The sequence below is a fragment of the Malus domestica genome, chromosome 02, assembly GCF_042453785.1.
Source record: "Malus domestica chromosome 02, GDT2T_hap1".
In the NCBI taxonomy this organism is placed as follows: Eukaryota; Viridiplantae; Streptophyta; class Magnoliopsida; order Rosales; family Rosaceae; genus Malus; species Malus domestica.
Genome location: NC_091662.1, coordinates 7,414,572 through 7,436,439, shown reverse-complemented (window position 1 = coordinate 7,436,439; position 21,868 = coordinate 7,414,572). Strand labels below are relative to the sequence as shown.

Here is a 21,868-nt window from a genome sequence, read left to right as displayed (position 1 = left end):
AGTCAAAATCCAAACCCAAATAGGACACCAAAACCAAATAGGTAACACAAACCTAATTTTTTGCATCATCCTAATTTTGAGTCGTAAAACCCAGCAATCTCCACCTCGGTGAGAAATTAGCAAACTTCCAAATCAAATGCAAACTTCAAATTTGGGATACCAAAATACAAATACAAACGTGCACCAAATTCTTTCGAAACTGATCTCCACCTAGACTCAAAAAATTCAAAAGTCTTCAAACCTGAAATTTCCTCTAACGCCTTCTCCAACAAATTCCATTACGGAAACTAACAAATTTGAAACAAAAACCAAGCAAAAGTTTGAACATACAAACAAAAAGTGCAAAATGCACTCCACCCAAAGAGCTTGAGTACCAAGCTCCACCTTCTCACATAACCTTTAGAGGAGTTCAGAACAACGATCTTCTGCAATGTTTTACTCAACACTAGCAAAAGACTTATCAAATGGTTTCTTTTTTGCCCTTGAGTTTAGTGCAATCTACTTTCCAATGACCTTCCTTATAACAATAACTACGAGTGTTCTTTCCAAGTTTGCCCCTTTCCTTATTCCTTCCTTGAACTATCAAAGCTCCATCTTGTGTGTCAGACACTTTATTCTTTAGCTCTTTAGAATTCAAAGCGACTTTAACATCTTCCAAACTAAGACTTTCTCTGCCAAATAGCATGGTATCGACAAAGTGTTCATACGAAGGAGATAAAGAACACAACAAAGTTATCGCATAATCCTCATCACTAAGAGTATGCAAACTTTTCTTCAAATATAACCGTTTAACAAGGGATTTGGTCGTATACAAGCTCTCCAATTTTAGCCACAACTCCGATGCAGATTTGATGTTACCAACTTCATGCAAGACTTCATTCGATAAAGTCAGAAGGATTTCTCTAAGTGCCCGCTCCATAACGTCTTCTTTTTCTTCATCAGTCCACGAATTCGGCAAAGCCTTCACACCCTTTAGCGTTTTTAAAAGCCCTTATAGAATTGACCAAGCACGCATCTTCAATTGCCAAACACCAAAATCATTGTCGTCGAACTTTTCAATATCAACTTTCACTGACAACGCAAAAAGCTTCATAGTGACTACCAAGCAAAGCCCAAGCCGAAACCTGGGCTTTGATACCACTTGTTGTACTTTTTATGCGCAAACGGAAGCGAATTCTAATAAAGTACCAATATCAACGTCGTAGGTGAAAACTAAAACAAACAATCTCAAACTGACACAAGGGATTTACGTGGTTCGGCGTAAAGCCTACTTCCACAAGCGAAGCACAGTGAGGAATTTCACTAAATAGATGGAGATTACGAAAGAGTGTTTAAACTCTCACAACCCAAATCCCACAAATTACAAACCCTAAACCAAACGAGTAGAGAACTAAAACAAACAGAAAGATTCTCCCAAATTGCTCTCTAACTCACAAACTCACAAATTGACTTTCACCAAATTACCACACGAATGAGCCACACAAAATACACTAACCCTAAGGTCCTATTTATAGTGCATAGAACTTATGTTACTATAAGAATCCTAATAGGAAGTAAATACAAATCTTAATCAAATAGGTAATTAACAAAATCTCTCCACCAAGGAAACCAACTAAGAAGTCAAAATCCAAATCCAAATAGGACACAAAAACCAAATAGGTTACACAAACCTCATTTTTTGCATCATCCTAATTTGGGTCTTAATACCCAACAATATAAAATTCACAAGTCCTGTTCAGATTGGGTTTAATTCACACAGTGCTAATCACCAACAACAAGAAGACAGGAACAAAAATTAATAAAAGTTACTCAGTTAAGCCTTCATACACATTTTGGATGTATGGATGTGGAAGATGACCACTTACTCAGTTAAGCCTTCATACACAGTCCCATAAGAACCGCTTCCCAAAGGGTCACGAAGTTTTCGCCACGTAACACTCCGCCTGAATTTCCCATCCGGCGAAAAAATACTATGGATTGGCTCCTGGTTCACTCTTACAATGCCAACAGAACCAACGTTGTCATCTGCATTTTGATCATCACTATTGTCATTGGATGGAGATGAGTTGGATGACAAACAATTGTCATTTACCAGGGCAAGGATATCCTTAACAATGTCGCTGATTATTTGAGCTTCATTGCTAGGAGTTCAAAACAAAAAACACATTTAATCAGTGAACTTTTTTTTTTGGGTATGTTTTAGAGATGTAAAAACAAATAGAGAGAAATATTACACAATTTTTAAGTGTACTTGAAAAATTATGTTGGTATGGTACAATTAGCATACTATTATTAATTGGTAACAAAATTGGCACAAAATCGGTGTAGTACAGTTGATAATTTGGCTGGTATATTAATATGGGAAAAAAAAATTCACTCCTAGTAATGAATTGATTGCGGTTACAATTTTAAGTTTTTGTAAACCGTTCTAAACCAAATCAAACAGACTACTCACATATTTGTTTTTACATTAATTTCATTTTACCCATTTAGTACTCTTATTGGCTAATAACTAGATACGGATGTTGAATATAAAGATATTGATATCGTAGAGTTATATTAAAGTTTAATGACATGATGAATTTTAGGATGTATTGTTTTTTTTTTTTTTTTGGTGAACAAAGATATTTGTTTCTAAACCACAAATCAAACCAACTACTCACATATTTGGTTTTTTTTTTTTTTGGGATGCATTGTTTGATGTACTAAAAAATGATTAATATGATTTTGGAATTTTTTGTTGTTGTTGGGCTACACTAAGTGCTAACAAAGTAAAAAAAAAATTGCAAAAGAAAAAAAATATTAGATTTAGGCCTAAAACCGCTCAAATCAAACCTAACCAAATTGTTGATTATGGTTTGGTTTGGTTCGGTTTCTTTAAGAATTTTTATCAAATTTCAACCAAACTAAATCCTTATATAGAGTAAAGCAACTCAAAAACCATATACAGGAAGGTCAGAAATAAACGTACTTTCCCTCGTTGAGAGTATCTCCCTTCAGATTTGCTGCTTCTGTAAGAGCTGTCCTCCATCTTTGCACCTTCTCCAGGTCATTCTCAAATTTGTGATTATGGTCAGCAAACGCAGTACCGTAACTATTTCTTTGGTGTCGTACATCCGATGGATCCACCTTGTAGAAGATTGGCCTTGTCATTTGTCCCTTTGACTTTCTACATTCTAGAATATGTACGAGCTCGTCCAAGCACCATCTTGAAGAAGCATAGTTTTCAGAGAATATGATGACAGAAATTCTCGACTTTTCAATTGCTTCGAGAAGAGACGGTGATATTTCTTCTCCGCGTCGAAGTTCAAGATCAATGAAGGTGTTGATTCCATGACGGTCCAAGGCACGGTATAGATGATCTGTAAAATTGTACCGTGTATCCTCACCTCTAAAACTCAAAAAGACATCGTATGTCCATGAAGGAGTAGTGCTGAAGGAAGAAGAAGGGACAAGTTGATTAGCCATGGGAGAATTAAAGCCAGAAAAACTAAAGAAAAGAACCTCTCAAAGAATTGGAATAAGCACTATGGTATAAACAATTGACAGCTGGTGCGAGTTTCTTTACTTTTTATATTTGACTGATGTCATGTTGCTTTAATTTTCATCTGAGTTTCTAGAGTGAAGAAAACTAGGAAATGGTAGGATAAAGGTTTTCCAGACTACCTCAAAGTTTTATGGATACATTATGCAAAAGATTAAAAAGAAAGAAGCAAGTGAATGGATAGCAGTACACTAGACCCGACAATTTCTTACACGATATGGTGATACGACACGAAAATAACGGGTTTTAGATTAACACGATAACTAATCGGGTCATTATCGGGTGACCCGCTAATAATGGGTTCTTAACGGGTATATACGCGGGTAACACATGGGTAACCCATTTCGACCCGTTAAGAAAAATAAATTATAATTTTAAAGTTTAATTACTAAAAAATTTATTATAAAATACAATAGCCATATTGTATATATTGGTATATTCTATATTAAATATATATTTTTGTATTATCATTCTTAATAAGTTAAAAAAACTAAGTTTTATTTATTTATATTATGAGAGTTTCTTATTATCATTAATAAGATAGATTTTACTTAACATGTTGTTGTCCAAAATTAAAATCAATTAGTATAGTATTAGTGTCACATCCAAGCCTGGGCCCCACCACATCCTGGGCTCGACTCCGTCATCGCACGATATTGTCCGCTTTTGGCCCCGATCACGCCCTCACGGTTTTGTTTCTGGGAACTCACACGAGCACTTCCCAGTGGATCACCCATCATGGGATTGCTCTCGCGCACTACTCGCTTAACTTCAGAGTTCCAATGGAACCCAAAGCCAGTGAGCTCCCAAAATGCCTCGTGCTAGGTAGGGATGAGAATATATATATATATATATATATATATATATATATATATATATATATATATATATATATATAAGGATCACTCTCCGAGGTGATGTGGGATCTTACAATCCACCCCCTTAGGGACCCGACATCCTCGTCGGCACACCACTGCCAGGGTTAGGCTCTGATACCAAATTGTCACATCCCGGCCTGGACGAGACCACTTCCCGGGCTTGACTCCACCGTAGCACGATATTGTCCGCTTTGGGCCCCGACCACGCCCTCACGGTTTTGTTTCTGGGAACTCACGCGAGCAGAACTTCCTAATGGGTCACCCATTATAAGATTGCTCTCGCGCACTACTCGCTTAACTTCAAAGTTCCAATAGAATCCGAAGCTAGTGAGCTCCCAAAATGCCTTGTGCTAGGTAGGGATGAGAATATACATATAAAGATCACTCCCCTGGGCGATGTGAGATTTTACAATTAGTACAGGCAATAAAACATCCCTACAAGTATGAAAAATGTGAAAGAATATATAAACACTTGTGATTCATCATTCCTCTACGAGTAGACAATTGTTACACTAACATTATCGTTTAGATTTTTAAAACCCTCCAAACCGTCATGAATAGTATTTTTTATTTGAGTGTAAAAGTAATAAAATTAATAATAATTATTGTAGTAGTGTAAGAAATGTAAAAAAAAAAAATTAAAAAATTAAAAAAAAAAAAAAAATATATATATATATATATATATATATATATATATATATATATATATATATACAATCATTCGTAGTGACAAGCTTTACAACTTTTGTGAAGGGGTCAACTTCGAAATCCGACACTATAATCCATAAACCTTAAATTTGTATTTAACCGTCGATTGTCGTTTAGGCATTATTCTTTATATTGAATTTCATTTTTTAAATTTTCTTTTTTGAAAACATGATCTTCTAGGGGATGTAGGAAGATGAACGGTTCGGATCTTTGATATCACGTCCCGATATTTACGGTTAATTGAAATATGAGTCGATGTTATATAGTTTGTAGAGACTTTATAAACACCAAGCAATATTTTCACTAATGGTAAAACTCTGAACATAATATCAAGGATCTGAACTATTCATCTTCATGTATCCTCTAATAGATCATGTTTTCAAAAAATAAAATCTGAAAAAATAAAATTTGTTGAGAAAAATGAAGAATAAATGTAAACAACAATCGACGGTTAAATTTTGATCTATGATTTATATGTTTATAGTGGCACATTTCAAAGTTAAGCCCTTCACGAAAGTTGTAAAGTTTGTCATTACGAACGTTTATATATATTTTTTCTATATTTTTCACACTTCTACATTAATTAAAAAACTATTAAAGACTTTACATAAACAATAGACATAGGATAAATGAGAAGATAGTGCTAATGTAGAAAGCCTCACTGAATATATCATCAATATAACTCTTGAAGACAATATATCACGCCAAAGTTCCAATACCATTTCTCATGGTGATTGATGAAAATTGAAGAATTTGATTGTAAGAAAATGTGCAAGGTTCCAAATCTTGAAACAAAACTCCCTTAATTTTGCAAATCTTTTGAACATTTGATATTTTGTAATGTTCTAATGTTTTTTTATTTTTTATTATGCTCTTATTTTGGGTATGTAAATATGTAATACTTGAAAGACAAATGCGTTTTTATGTTTTGAATGTGATAATATGGTATGTATATACTGTTTAGTATTATGTTTTTCATATGATTATTTATTGGTTTAAAATGTATTTTCCTTAACTGGTAACGGGTCGGTTCATATTACCTGTTAATATTATCGGGTCGATTTCAGGTTGGGTCATTTTACTTGTTTATTTTTAACGGCATGGATGGAGGGAGGTCAGGCCTAGTGGGGGCACATGCCCCATCTCATCCTTTTTTTTCGTTACATATTATTCAATTAATCGTTCTCATTTTTTTTTATTTTGCAGATTATTCAATTAATCATATTAAAATAGTGAAAATCCTCTTTTAGTTTTTAAATACCCCTTCGTCTTGTATATTTTTCTCACACACTAATGTCTAAACCTTGTTGAGTTGCATATATTTGGTTAATTAGTACAAATGAGCATTAATTTTTTCAGCATTTGTAAAAGAACTAGCTTTATTTGTCCAAAAAAGGAGCTCAAATTTTTTAAGGTACCCCCTCTTAGTTAAATTTCTAACTTCGTCCTTGTTTAATGGGTGTTACACGACACGATCCATTAAAATATCGGGTACGACACGAACACAAGAAACACGACACGAATGCCATGTGCGTACCTTCTCTTTGGAAACTTGCTCGACGTACTGTCAGAGTGGTCGGGCTCGTGACACCTCTTTTTCAACGGCGACATGGAGAGGGAAGATTTCGCGCTAGACCCGGAAGAAGCTGTATCTGTGTGCTCGGTAGAATCGATATCTTCGAGCTTGGGAGAACGTAATCTTTGAAGCTCGGAAAATGCTATTCCAACTGGAGTCGGGCTCTTGAGTTGCCTGGTGATCTCATCAATGATTTCCCTTATAAACATTCCTTCATACCTGGTAGGTAAATTTGAAAATGAAGCAAAAGTGCGTAAGATTTATTAGCAACTACAAGATTAATAAATTTAAAATATGCCTTAATTCATTATTACTAAATAGCTTGGGAGTGAATAAGATTTGACTTGTGTATGAGTCCAACAATTGTGAAGAAATTGGTAAATCAAAATCTTCATATGCCATTCTTACCACATGATACATAGATCATGTTTTTCCAAGGGGTCGTTTCATAATTAACCTCTACGGCAAGCGATTACACTAAGGGCAGAGGTGAGAGTTTGAACATTGGATGTAGTGGGTTGGAGAGAAGTGTCCTAACCACCATGATAATCCACCACTTACTACTTACCAGTTTTTGTTTTCATTTTTTATGAAAACTAATTTTGTTTGTTTTTGTTTTGGTAACTAAAACTTAAAAACAAAATGGTTATCAAATGACCCTCTAAGTTTTGTACTATAGTGTTTAATATCAAAGATTTCAATCCATACTCACAATCATTTTATAGGATATTCATGTGGGCAATTAATAACTTTTTTTTATGTGAAATGATAACAGTTTTATTAGAATCTTAAGAAAATGTATAACAACAGGTAATTTTGGCAAGTGACTTGTAGTTTAATAGGTTACAAGTGTTCACCCTTCACTTGAAGTCTCTGTCGTGAGTTACAACTCAAAATTAGGATGATGCAGAAATTAGGTTTGTATTACCCATTTCATTTTGATGTATATTTTGGGTTTGGATTTGACTTCTTGGTTAGATTCCTGTTTGGTGGAAAGATTTTGTTAATTACCTATTTAATTAGGATTCAGATCTACTTCCAAGTAGGATTAGAATTCTTATTGTAACCTAAGTCTTATGCACTATAAATAGGACCTTTGGATTTAGCTTATTTTGTGTGCCGTCACAATTGGTTTAGACAATTTTCTCTAATTAGATTTTTGGGTGGAGGTTACCATTTGAGTCATATCTGTATGGCAAACTCGTGACTTATTTGTGTGACAAATTGTGAGTTAGAGAACGATTTGGGAGAATCTTCTTTGTTTGTTTTGGGTTCTGTACTCGTTTGGTTTAAGGTTTGTAATTTGTGGGTTTTTTGTTGTGAAAGTTAAACATTCATTTGTTATATTCGTTTGTTTAGTGAAATGATAATCAGTTTTATTAGAATCTTAAGAAAATGTACAAAATTCAACGAGGTAATTTTGGCAAGTTGCTTGTAGCTCAATCAATTAAGAACATTCGTCCTTATACCTAAGATCTCGTATTCAAATCCCCCTCTCCCTTAAAGGTAATCCTGAATTAAATTTCAAGGGTTCTCAAATAAAAAAATGCTTCACAGAAAAAAAAAAAAAAAAAAAAAAGAAGAAGAAGGCCAATTTGGCCAATTTAGTTGCCACCATATTAGCAACGAACAAGAACCCAATCTTTTACCAAGTCCACACTACTCTAAACAACCAAAACCCTAAACAAATCTAAAACATTAAATCATGAGTACCACCGCCCCCATTTGAATGAGCGTAGCAATCAGGCCACGCACATCTAGTCAAGAAACAATTGGAGAACAAGGGGCATATATATCTTTAGAAGACTTGAACTCTAGCAATTCAACTTCATAAGCAAGTTGACATTAAATTTAGAGAAAATGATGAAATTTAGAAGGAGAAATTCGGGAGAAGAATTGGATTGAAAAAGAAATAAAAAATAAATGATAGAGAGCTCACATCTAAGTATGAATGTTGATAAAGATTTAAAGAAATAATGAACAAACAAACAGATAAAAGTACGTACTTACCCATTAGTCGTTTCGAAAACCCAGACTGTCAAACCTGCAGCTTCAGTAAGAGCATCCGTCCACCGCCATATCTTTTCTTGTATATCTGTATCTTCATGGAAGCGCTCTCTATGCTTCTGAAATGCTTGTACAAAAGTACCTATACCATCTGAAGGACTAAGATCGTAGAATATGGGCAGAACCATTTGCTTCAGTGTTCTTCTGCACTCCATGATCTGCACCAGCTCCTCAAGACACCAGATGGAATCCGCATACCTACTTGAGAAGACGATGACCGAAACCCTAGACCCTTCGATTATTTGCTTCACTTTGTCTGATATATTTTCCCCTCTTCTTATTGATTCGTTCTCCTCCATAAAGAAGTCAATGCCGGCGTCTTTCATTGTCCAGTAGAGGTGGTCCGTGAAGGTTTTGCGTGTGTCTTCGCCACTAAAGCTCAAGAATACGTCATAGGGTGAGGAGGAGGAGGTGGTGGTGGTGGAGGAGGAGGACGGTGAAGATGAAGATGAGGCTTCAAGTGCTGTACTTGTATCCATAACTGCTTACTGCAAAATTAATGATTCATTCAAGTCAAAATTCGCAGATCAGTCCACACAAAAATAAGTGCTTTTCTATCTACATAATTGGATCGAAGTGCGCAGATCTGCTCGCCCAAGTTAAAATGAAATACGATGGCTTTTCATAAAAGCAAATCAATCAGGATAAGCAATACAATAGAATACAACACCCAACTAAAATCTAATTGAGAAAATAAAGACTATTAATCGAAAACAGAGGAAAAAACCTGCATGATCCTTCAGCCACAACTAATTCCCCAATTTACAAGATGAAAGATTTGCAGAGGAAGGAATAAGAAAGAGGGAGAAGAGTGTAGAGGGAGGCAGATTCTCTGCTACTTTTTTCCCCTACATTTTCATCCTGTATGTGTGGTCACAATTAAACCATGTCAATATTTTATATTATTTTTTTTATAGAAATAATATCGTGACCACACAAATAAAAAGAATAGAAGTGTATAGAAAAAAAGTAGCAGAGAATCTGCCTCCAGAGATGTAAGAGGGAAGAAAATCATCGTCCAATGTGAGGTGCATGTGGATTTAGGACAAGGATTGTCTGCCCTCCTTGTTTCCGTGTCCTCTCATGTTCTCCTATTTGTGTGGTCACGGTTAAACCACGTCAACATTTTATATTACTATTCATTTTTGTCTTATTATCTCTATAAAAAACAATATAAAATGTTGACGTGGCTTAACCGTGATCACACAAAACAGGAGAGTAAGGGAGGGCACGGGAACAAGGAGGGTAGACAATCCTTGTCCGTGGATTTGACTGATGGTTGTTGACCTTTAGGTGGTTTGTTGACTTTAATTTAATTATGAGGGGTAAAGTTGGATTTAAATCTGTGGATGGAAAAAAACACTTTCCCTTCATGATTTAGGGAGACTGAAGTGCCACTGAAGCGAGTAGTTGACTTGGTATTTGCAGATCACCTGGTAAAGCCACAACAAGCTCTGCCAACAACAATCCATGGATACTACCATCACAGCTATCGATCCCTCATCTGCATCTTTACCCTCCTCCTTGAAACAATGGAAGCATGACGTGTTCTTGAGCTTTAAAGGTGAAGAAACCTGTCGGACCTTCACCGACAACCTCTACTGCACATTAATAGACAACAAAGTCAAAATCTTCTGTCATGTCCCGATCCCAACATACATCGAGAATCGACACGTGACACGGAAAATAATGTTTGTTGAATACGGTATAAGTTACGGAATGAAATACTTTAACTGATAACCCAAAATAATGTGAAGGTGGCTAAGTTCTCCACAAAATATTTACAATTATTTACATCCCAAAAAGAAGCATAATCTTTGATTTACTAAGAACAAGTATGAGGTGCTCAAAAGAAAGTCCCAAAAGATAAAGCACAAGAGTGAAACAAGGGTAACCTAACGCTCCAAGTCTCTAATAACTGCACTGCTACCCCCACCTACAAACTTCTCTAAGTCTACTCAAACCTGTCACCTGTACGATCAATGTCTACACCATCGAAATGGTGCACCAGGCCAACAACAACCTGGATAAGTTGCGAAGCTTATGAGAGTGACAATAATATCAAGTATGTGAGAATAATGCTAATGCCAACCATCAAACACAATTTACATATCTTGAATATAAATCATTCATAAGAAATCAATACCAACTTTTGTAAACCCCGAAGGAGTCACCCCGACATCCAACGGTTCGTCGGAAACCAATCACAACCATCTTCTCATACAACACAATGAAAAGTAGAGTTAGAATGACACAGTTTGGCCGAAGCCTACACCTTTGAAGCCATCTCAATTCAAATTCAATAAATCCCAAGGTGAGTACGATCCCAGACCTTCATTCAACAGAATCGCGAAATAAGAGGGATTCCGGACCATCTCTCAACGGAATCCAAGTGGATACGATTCCGGGCCCTCACTCAACGGAATCGCTAAGTACAATACATAACAATAACTAAATGAAACCCAAATTAGATACGATTCTGGAACATCACTCAACGAAATCGCGGAATAGAAGGGATTCCGGACTATCTCTCAATGGAATCCGAGTGGATACGATTCCGGACCATCACTCAACGGAATCGCAGAAGACTAACAACCAGAATGTACGACGGCTCAAAGAAATGAGACCAGCACAGGCTACTTAATTTACAAAAACTCAACAAAGGGAGATTAGGCACAATTACTAAATTTAGAACCAATCACCGAAGCGGAAGGTGAAACAATATCGAAGCAACAAATCCCCATCATAATGGTTAACGGTCCATTACTAGTCCTCACATTAATCTCAACATGCCAATCATACAAATCAAACCACATTTCCAATATACATGCCACACCCCATTTCATGAACATAAATTGATGTCGAAGTATTGGAATAACAATTCAATAGAACATATTCATAAAACCAATTCATATCCACACAGGATCATAATTATGACAACCTGGTAATTACCAATATCACATATATTAAAGGCACTCACCTGGAGTCCGTGTTAATGTACCCTAGCACGATAGTCAAGGCATCACGTTCTATCACCGCCTAACAAAGCACAAGTCCACATTTAGATTTCCTTCGATAATTCACATACTCAAAAATTCTCATATCTCTCCCACAACAACATTTACTGAGGAATCGAACCGTCGTTCTAATGTAGAGTCCATGATCTTACGTCATTTGCTTCGTAAAATCCAATCATTAGATTTTCACTTATAAGTCCCTAAGGTCCTTAAACAATATCTACAATAGCATACTAAAATTTGGTGTCAATTCAATGATAAGATCGCCAATTGTTAGAATAATCAAGTGGCAGACCTTATCGATAATATATACAATCAATAGCATTTTCATAAATCGAATGTCACATATCAGAAAATTCGATTTTTTCCAAAAATTCTCAAATTTTACAAGAATGAAGATCTCAACAAGTAGAGTAAACTTTATACCTATGACCGAGTCCAATTTGGCCGGGAATGCCCTCAAATTGGCTCGCACCCAACAAAACCCTAAGGTGGGTGTTCTTCAATTCGTCTTCCTTGGTGTTCCAACGCCCCAACCACCAGTTGGGTCTTGTTCTTGGGTCCAAGGGAAGTTGATTAAGGGTGATGGTGAATGGTGATACTCTCTGGAATGACAATTCGTCGTCAAGAACCCCCGAGTTCTCCTATGGAGTTCTACATGAAATAGACCTTAAAAACCCTTGATTTTCCATGAGGATGGAAGAAGGAAGGTAGTTGAACAGGTTGCATGTGAAGGAAATAGGAAAGTCAATTGAGAAATGGTAGAAGTTGGCTTGAAATTGACCGGTTGTGAAAGAAATGGCTACTGTGGTACACGGGTTCAAGAAATGGGGGGAAAGAAAGAAGAATGTCCACCTTCCTATTTTTTTTTTCTCCTCTAATAAAAGGATTAGCGCCCCCCCCCCCCCAAAAAAAAACTCCCTTTTTACTCCTAATAACCGATTCCCTTAACCCACTTATACTTTTGGGCCTTTTTACTCTCAAGCGGGAATTAAATCATTTCCACAACCCAAAGTTTCATAAATTCAAATGTTTGTAACTATACCGTTATAATTCGGACTCGCAAACAGCTTTCACCTATGCGTTCGTGGGTTCGATATCTATTTAAAGACACTAGTTATAACTTCAAAAGGTCAACGAAAGATAAAAATTGATTATGAAACTTCCAACTCGATAACTAATCAATTACTAAACTTAAAATTAACTAATAAAGATAACGTAATTGCGAAATACGAATTTAAATTACGAGATACATAATGAATGATGAAATTCCGGGGATGGGATTTCACATCTTCATTGACGAGAATGGACTTCCAAGAGGAGAAAACATAACAGATGAACTGGTGGAAGCGATCAGACGGTCCAGGATGTCCGTCATCATCTTCTCAAAACGGTACGCGGAATCCCGATGGTGCCTTGAGGAGCTAGAGAAGATCATGGAGTGCAGAAGAACACTTGGGCAAATTGTTCTACCAATATTCTACAACGTCGATCCAACGGATGTTAGGAACCAGACTGGTAGTGTTGCAGAAGCATTTCAGAAGCACGCAGAGCGCTTCCATAGAGATACAGATAAAGTCCAGAGGTGGAGATCTGCTCTTACTGAAGCTGCAAATTTGTGTGTTGGGAACCTTAGAAACACTGATCGGTAATTTCTATGTTACTTTTTAACTTACTGGTTTTACATACATAGCATGTATTTTACAGGATGATGTATTATAAGTGTGGAACTATAAATTTTTACCAAAGTGGGCTAGCAAATTGTTATATGGTGACTTGTTGGTTGCTAAAAAGAATTTTCGACGAAAAATCAAGAGATAATATGGAGAAATCAATAAACAATAGAGAGTTAAGATTAAAAACCAGAGTCATAAGGGGATTGTTTTAATAAATTGAGTAAAGATACAAAATGAACTTGACTTAGGCTTAATTTGGGTGAATTATACTTTAAGATATATATGTTGGGGTTTAAAAAGACTTCACTTCTTTGGAGATGTTTATCTCACAAAGAAGAATGTAATGCAGCGGAATTGATAGGCAAGAGAAAGAAAGAACACTAAAAGTTTTTACACAAATTTTTTTTATTCACTCACAAATTAGTACAAAAGGAAACACTCAAACACTCTTAGAAGCTTTGTTGCTTCTTCTCACTTCTCACTACTTGCTCTCTTGGTTGTTACAAATGGTGTGGATGCCTTCTCCTTTTATAGGCATGGATGGAACCTTGGAGAAGCATGGAAGCATCATGCTAGATATATCTAGATAATTCCACTACATTCCTAAGCTAGAATATCTACATTAATCTTGTATGTTGATGGAATCCTCACCATTCTTCTATACTCTTCCACTAACTTGAACTTTGCTAAAATTCTTTAGTGGCATGAATCTTTCTTTGTGTATGGGCCAGATCAATTGTCTTGGGCCAAAGACAAGATTACATTTCAACAATATATTGATATGCGGATTATATTCGAACTTTTCACGAGAAAAATACCTGGATTATAGCCCATGTGGTGGCCGTCATGCTAGTTACGACGTTGATGTATTAGTTTCAGTTTAGCAACCTTTAATTGCCAACTTCATGTGTTGAATTTTCTTAAGCCTCTATTACAAAATGTCAATAAACTATAAAATGATAGGGCTTAGAACCTTGATCAGTTTACACATTGTAATGCTGCTAATGCAAAGAGTAGAAACCTGATGTGTATCTGAGAGAGAGAGAGAGAGAGAGAGAGAGTATTTTTAAATGCTTGATCTATCAGTGTGGTCGAATTGAGCTAATCACTTGGATCAATATAATGCGCCATTGTTTGTTCGAAGGATTGTTCTCAGAAGCTGAACCATATATTCAAATTTTATTCGCTCCCAAAAGTTGTTATCATGTACGAAGGTTATTAGTTGAGTTTAATCCTGCAGTTTATGATTCTTAATTCTTCTTACTTTGCAAATTTTTGTTAACAGGTACGAAGGTAAGTTCATAAGGAAAATTGTGAACGACATCACGAGGAAATTGAACAACACATACTTAAACATAGCCGCCAAAGAAATTGGAATAGATTCTCGTGTGCAAGAAATCATCAATGATTTAGATGTTGGAGGATCATATGATGTTCGCATTGTTGGAATTTTGGGCATGGTCGGAACAGGCAAGATAACGGTTGCAAAAGCCATTTTCAATAGAGTTCATCAAAGCTTTGAAGGTAAAAGTTTCCTTTCAAAAGTGAGGGAAGAGAGTATGGTTAAACTGCAAAACCAACTTCTTTGTGATATCTTGAAACTGCCAACATAGAGGTAAGTAGTGTGGATGAAGGAACCAAGGAGATACAAGAAAGACTTCGTGGCACAAAGGTACTTGTCATAATTGATGACATAGACTGTGACACGTCCCAATCCCGATATTCCCCGAATATCCGAATAGGTATGTGCTGGCTGACACCTGAGGGTGACGAAAGCCAGTTATTGAATACAAGAGTAATGATTAGGAGGAAATAAGCATGAATAATCCTTAGAATCTAAAAGTAATAAACAAAGTTTAAGGAAATGTCTAGAGTGCACAGAACACGTTCTAAAACAAGATATATATAATATAAAAAAAAAGATCATTGCAAAATATCACACAAATGAGTGATAGATTGCTGCTGGTAGGGGAATGCCTCATACGTCGTGTCGTAGTCCTCGTTTCTAAGACCTGAATGGGGGCGCAAAACAAAGGTGAGTGGACCAAGTTCATATATACAATAATAATAAAACAGTTATCAAGATACTAACCCCCACAGTTTATATAAAGAAAACTACTAGCATAATAAGTGATAGTTTTACTAAAAACCCTAGCATGCCAAAAACATCTCAAAAGACATATCGTGGAAATCAAAATATCAAATGTCTCACAGATTGTTTCGTAGCGCGATGTACTGCTAGTAAGATCACTGAATAAATATATCTTCCGGCCCTATGCCAGCATCGTGGTCTCTACGCCCGTAGCCAGAGATTACCAACTTCCGACCCAATGCCTGCTCCGTGTCCTTCAGCTCGTAGCTAGGGATTATTTCTCCCGGCCTATCTGCCAACACCAGATCTTTGCCCTGCAGGCAGCATAGTGTCCACTAGGTACGCACAAATAGTTACGTCTCTCATAAATAACCACTTCATAGTATAAAGTCATCTATCGTCTATACTATAAAGAGGGGTTTCTAAAACATTTTCTAGCATCCTATCGTTATCCATCAGATAGTCTACCAGTTCATGGTTTTTATAGAAAATACAATATATTAAAATATAGCTCAATATAGGCTAACAATTAATTCCTTACAAAATAACGAACGATAATCAACATTTTTCATAAACATGCTTCACATAAAAATCAATTCATAAACTCGTAAGGCATGCATTTCATTTATGCAAATACTATAAAATTATGCAAATTTTAGAAAGGGGTCCACTCACAGATACTCCGTAGCAGCAGAATTTTTCGGAAAATGATTAAAGAAATCCCCATTAGCAACTTCACCTAAGCACAAAAATATACAATTTATCAAACTACCCAACTATAGAATTCCAAGAAATGGAAATGGGTCTGGGTTTGGATCCGGATTAGGGTTTAGGTTTAGGTTAAATATTGTTAGGACTTATTGGGTTTTCGGTTTGGATAGGTTTAGGAACAAAAGGGGGGGTGGTTTGGGCTTGAGCCCAAACCCACACAACACTCACACACACATGCCAGCACACACCCACACATGCATGCCCAGCACACATGCACATACCTGCACACACAGCACAACACACACACACACACACGCATGGCATAACACACACACGCACGCATGTGCACCACACTCACTCACACACACTCACCATACACGAACACACCTACACGAACACACACACACACTGTACACGCACACACCCATACACAACAATACACACACATACACAGGTACACCTACACACACAGTTAACACACACACACACATAGCGCAACCCACCCCACACATACATCGTACTGCACACACACATTTGGCATTGATCAACCAAACAAGGTAATTAATTACCTGGGTTTGAATTTGAAGGGATCCGTGCACCCACAGCAACAACTCGCCAGAGTTCGTCCTTGGGGAAAGTATGCATGCACATGCAGCGGATAACACGGCTAAGATTGAAGGTGAGAGCTCAAAGCTCCCGGGTCTTCAATGGTAGAGCACTCGGAGTTGCTCTGATATTGCATGCAAAGTTGTAGTCGTGTTCCCTATGTCCCAAAGGTTCGAAGTATCAAGATTTGGGGTTAAATTTGTGAAGGAACGAGCGCTTGTGGTGGCTGGTTTCCTTCTCGGCGCCGGAGAGATAAAAGAAAGTGTTTAGAGAGAGAGTACGGGGAAAGGGAAGAAAGAGAAGACTGAGAGGGAAGAGATAAGAGACTCGGGAGACAAAAATTCAGGGGTGGGCCCCTTGGGCTCACCAATTAAAAACTAAAAACCATTTTTTTAAATAGAATGTGGGTGGGGTTGGAACAGACTGTGTGGAACAACTAGAAGTGTTAGCTATAAAACATGAGTCCTTTGGTCGAGGGAGTAGAATTATTGTAACAACAAGAGATGAACAATTGCTAAAGTTCATTAGAGTCGATAAGACGTGTTTGGCACAAACAATGAATAATGAGGAAGCTCGTCAGCTCCTAAGTTGGCATGCCTTCGGGAATAGTCATCCTAACAATGATGAATATCTTGAACTCGCAAAAAAGGTTGTTGATTACTGTGGAGGGTTGCCACTAGTGCTTGAAGTTTTAGGTTCTTTAAGTTCAAAAACCAAAAGAGAATGGAGAAGTGCACTGCGCAAATTGAAAAGAAAACCTCACAGGAAGATTTATGAAAAGCTTAAAATGAGCTACGATGGGCTAATTGATGATGACGTGAAGGCTATATTTCTTGACATATCTTGTTTCTTTATTGGAATGAACAAGGACTATGTCATGACAATATTAGATGGCTGTGACTTCGATCCAAATATAGGAATCGGAGAGAACTCCATGATCGGTGCCTTGTAACTGTTGATGAAGGAAACAACCTTATAATGCATGATTTGCTTCGAGATATGGGCAGAGAAATTGTACGTGCAAAATCTCCTAACATCACTGGAAAACGTTGTAGATTGTGGGATCATGAAGATGTAAAAGACGTACTGAGGAACAAATCTGTAAGTAACTAAGTACATCTGCAATCAAATTGTATAAAGAGCACGTATGCAATGAAATAGAAGTGTGTGCGTATCCCAAATGCAAATAATCATTTTTCTTAGTTCTTACTTGAAGAATCCAATTCATTGCATTGCTTCCTGTAAAAATCATCTTTTCGCATGCATATAACCCTTTCCGTAGCTTTTTTAAAAATCCTTTTGCTTTTCTAACAGGGAACAGAGGAAGTTGAAGGACTCATTTTAGATTTGCATGAATCTAATGAGCCTAGCTTCAGTACAGAAGCACTTAGAGAGATGTGGAGACTGAGGTTGCTCAAACTCAAAGGTGTAAAGTTCACCGGGAACTGCACATATCTTTCCAAAAAGCTAGCATGGTTGTGTTGGCCTGAGTTTCCTCTAGAAGTCATGCCAGAAGATTTTAATCAACCAAACCTAGTTGATATCGACCTGAGTCATAGTCAAATGCAAGTTTGGAAGGACTCCGATGTGGTACTGCATAATCTCAACCAAACTATTGATTCTTTTCCAGGTTTTGTAAGTACTGTCATCGTGCTTTCTCTCTTCTGTTTGGATTTTAATTTATGTTTTCGTTTTTGTCTGACAGCGGCTTGAGAAATTGAATTTTCTTAATCTGGGTTATTGCTGTCGCCTAAAAAGATCACCAGACTTTTCAAAACTCCCCAATCTCGAGAGATTGATACTCAATGACTGCAAGAGTTTGTCCGAGATTCACCCTTCCATAGTACAATTGAAGTGCCTTAAATATTTCTCTCTTGCGAACACCAATTTAACAAGTGGTGCAATTCCTGAGGATCTCAGATCTATATCTTCTTTAGAAGTTTTAGATCTAAGAGGCAATGATTTTAGTGCACTACCTATCCTCACTCACTGGCCTTTCAAAGCTTCAAACTTTACGGTTGGGTAATTGCACAAAGCTTCAGGCAATTCCGGATTTACCAACAAGTTTCGAAATTCTGGAAGCGAATCAGTGCATTGCATTGGAAAGAATGCCGCATTTTTCGGAGATGTCGAGCCGGAGAGAATTGCATCTGAATTACTCCCCCAAACTCACTGAAATTCCAGGCCTGGATAAGTCGTTAACCTCCATGCCTAGGATTCATATGGAAGGGTGCACAATCTCAAGGATGCTTTTAAGGAAGCAATCCTACGGGTCCTCTCTCTCTCTCTCTCTCTCTCTCTTTCTCTCTCTCTCTCTTATTTTGCATGTATTAATTGCTCATACAAATCTTGCTGCGCATGGTATGGGGATGGAGTGCAAGCGGAAATGGTGGCCTTTTTCTTCCTGGACCTTCATTGTATAGGGGTGTCCAACATGTTTGTACCATACTTGACCAATCCCGAAATTACTGAGTATCGGTCAACGTTATACCGTCAAAGACTCAAAAGAGTTTCCCTCCAACCAGGAGGCCAATCACAATACGACACGTGTCAATGTCAAAACAAAGCTAGAAACTCTATTCTATAAAAGGAGATCATTCTCCCACAATATTTTCTAATGTCATTTGTACTAAATCATTCACTAGTACTCACTAAAGGAGAGCTTGAACCTATGTACTTGTGTAAACCATTCACAATTAATGAGAACTTCTCTACTCCGTGAACGTAGCCAATCTGGGTGAACCACATACATCTTGTGTTTGCTTCCCTATCTCTATCATTTACATATTTATCCACACTAGTGACCGGAGTAATCTAGCGAAGGTCACAAACTTAACACTTTCTGTTGTACTAAAGTCCTCACTAATTTTGTGCATCAACACAACCTAAGGAATAAATCAATAAATATACGCTTGACTGTGAGTCCAAGTCATATTCAAGTGAATACAAGGAAGGCAGAAATCATGAGGCAGCAAGACGAGGTGATGACTCATACGCTGAGAATCTATCTCACAAAAGAATAAGGTTTGATCTCAGTATAGGAAGCAATGCAGAAGAAGAAACTGTTGCCGGGGAATATAATTGCATTATAGTTCAAAACCACGAAAGCTGCATGGAATCTGATGCGATCTTGAGGAGGGGAGAGATGGTGAGGATGAAGAGTAGGCTCCAAGTGCTTTACTGGTATCCGTTAATTGTTCTTCAAGGGAACTGATCAGAAGTACAAATTCAGAATCAGTTGATCGTATGACTTGAATGTTGTGTTGTGAGCATTACTTTGCTTGGCAGAGGTTTGGTGCTGCACTTGCACGTATGAAAAGTAAGGTCCAACTCCACATTGTTTCGATTCACAAAACGAAGTGTAAGTACGTCCTCCTATCGGTGAGAGTGCTGAGACGCAGAGACACAGCGTTCTGAAACACGAATAATTTGTTTGTTTATAAATTATTAGATTGAAAAGATTGACCTTTGCATCTACTGGGGTTCAGAGCCTTTATGTTAATGAATTGCTCTTACCGAATGAGTTCATATCTCTCTCTCGATTGATAGATACCTTTGTTGAGTTTTTGAGCACTACGCCACCAGCAACTATCACCAATGAGCAACGACTGACCTTTCTTCATTCCAATTTTTTATAATTTAGCAGATGTTCTAGTTTGCTGTCAATTGCAGCAACCTTCAAAAAACCAGCCTTCTCAACCTCGTCGCCAAAATCTGTTTCATCAGCAAGTCTGGAAGCATTTGGAGGAACATCGAACCCATCCTCGTCGCGGGAATCTGTTTTATTACCATCAATTTCGGCAACATTTTGAGAGAAGCTAGAGACGATAGTCAGGCAACATTTCTTGATTGGTGTTCGTTTGTGTCGCTTTGCATGTGATTGGGGTTGGTAGAGATTTGAGGACTGCTCAGATGGAAAAAGATTTGAAATCCTAGGGGTTGAGGTCGGATTCTATTTTGTCTTGGTTATGTATACTTCTTACTCTCAAATTCCACAAAATTCACAATTTATTAAAATCCTCTAAAATCTTAATTTTCTAAATACACTCACTATGTTTGAACGAAAAAATTTAAGATTACTAAGAAATTTTAAAATGACGGAATTTGAATTGACATAATTTTATTTTTTAGAATTTGTGATTTTTTTTGTTTGGTTAGCTTAAAAGAACAATAAAATTGAATATGGAATTTGTTATTTTTAAGCTCTCAATCATAGAAATTGGGAAATGACACCCATTTATATGGAATTTAAACTTGAGAATTGAAGGTCCCAAATTCCAAGTTTTTTTTCATGCGGAAATTCTAAATTCCTATGTTTATGAATCCAAACAATAGAATTGGTGCATGTCAATTTACAAATTCTGACTTTTATCCAAATTTCAAGTTTATTTCCCTCATCGAAACATAGTGATTTGAACGGACTTTAAAATCTTTAATAAAATCTCAATGGACTACACTTGGATTTGCATGAGTTCTAAAATCCTTTAAAATCTTTTAGTTGACTACACTAGAATTTTGAAGTCTTTTAAAAGAATAGGATTCTCTACCCTCCTATTCACATCCATTTCCATGCCCTCCTCTCACACATTATTTTTTGTCTTATTATTTTTATAAAAAAAATGAATATAAGATATTAACGTGACTTAACCGTGATCGTTCAAATAGAAGGGCATGGAAGGGTAGAGAGATTAGGAGGATAGAGAATCCTACTCCTTTTTAAAACTCTTTCAAATTCGAGTTTGACTACACAAAAAAACATTATTGTACTTAGGTGGATATAACGATAAAGCATATAAAACGTACGTTAAAGACATTAATGTAGAGGTTACGAGACCATTAAAGGTTGGTCCGTGCACTCTTGGAAGGCACGGTTAACTTTTGACAAGTATGGTTGAGGAAAATTTTTTCATTATGACTGGAATACAAGTGATACATCATGTGTTTTAATAGAAGTGGTGGGAAATTTTTATTATTTAAGTTATTAACTTTTTGG

The 21,868-nt window shown here is 36.8% G+C and overlaps 1 protein-coding gene and 1 pseudogene across 3 annotated transcripts in view; one reads left to right on the top strand and one right to left on the bottom strand.

Moving 5' to 3' along the window:
• LOC103451426 (uncharacterized) overlaps positions 1-9,612 on the bottom strand; it is a 102,770-nt gene extending 93,158 nt beyond the window's left edge. For all 3 annotated transcript variants that reach the window (XM_070807386.1, XM_070807382.1, XM_070807384.1), the window contains exons 1-5: positions 9,501-9,612; positions 8,717-9,261; positions 6,668-6,925; positions 2,972-3,433; positions 1,866-2,141 (exon numbers count right to left, since the gene is read on the bottom strand). In XM_070807386.1, coding sequence (XP_070663487.1) covers positions 1,866-2,141; positions 2,972-3,433; positions 6,668-6,925; positions 8,717-9,252 — 1,532 coding nt within the window. In that variant the 5' untranslated portion in view covers positions 9,253-9,261; positions 9,501-9,612. The remainder of the gene's footprint in view (positions 1-1,865; positions 2,142-2,971; positions 3,434-6,667; positions 6,926-8,716; positions 9,262-9,500) is intronic.
• A 3,434-nt stretch (positions 9,613-13,046) lies between these two features.
• On the top strand, positions 13,047-20,292 carry LOC103406956 (disease resistance protein RUN1-like; annotated as a pseudogene).
• Positions 20,293-21,868: the final 1,576 nt, after the last annotated feature.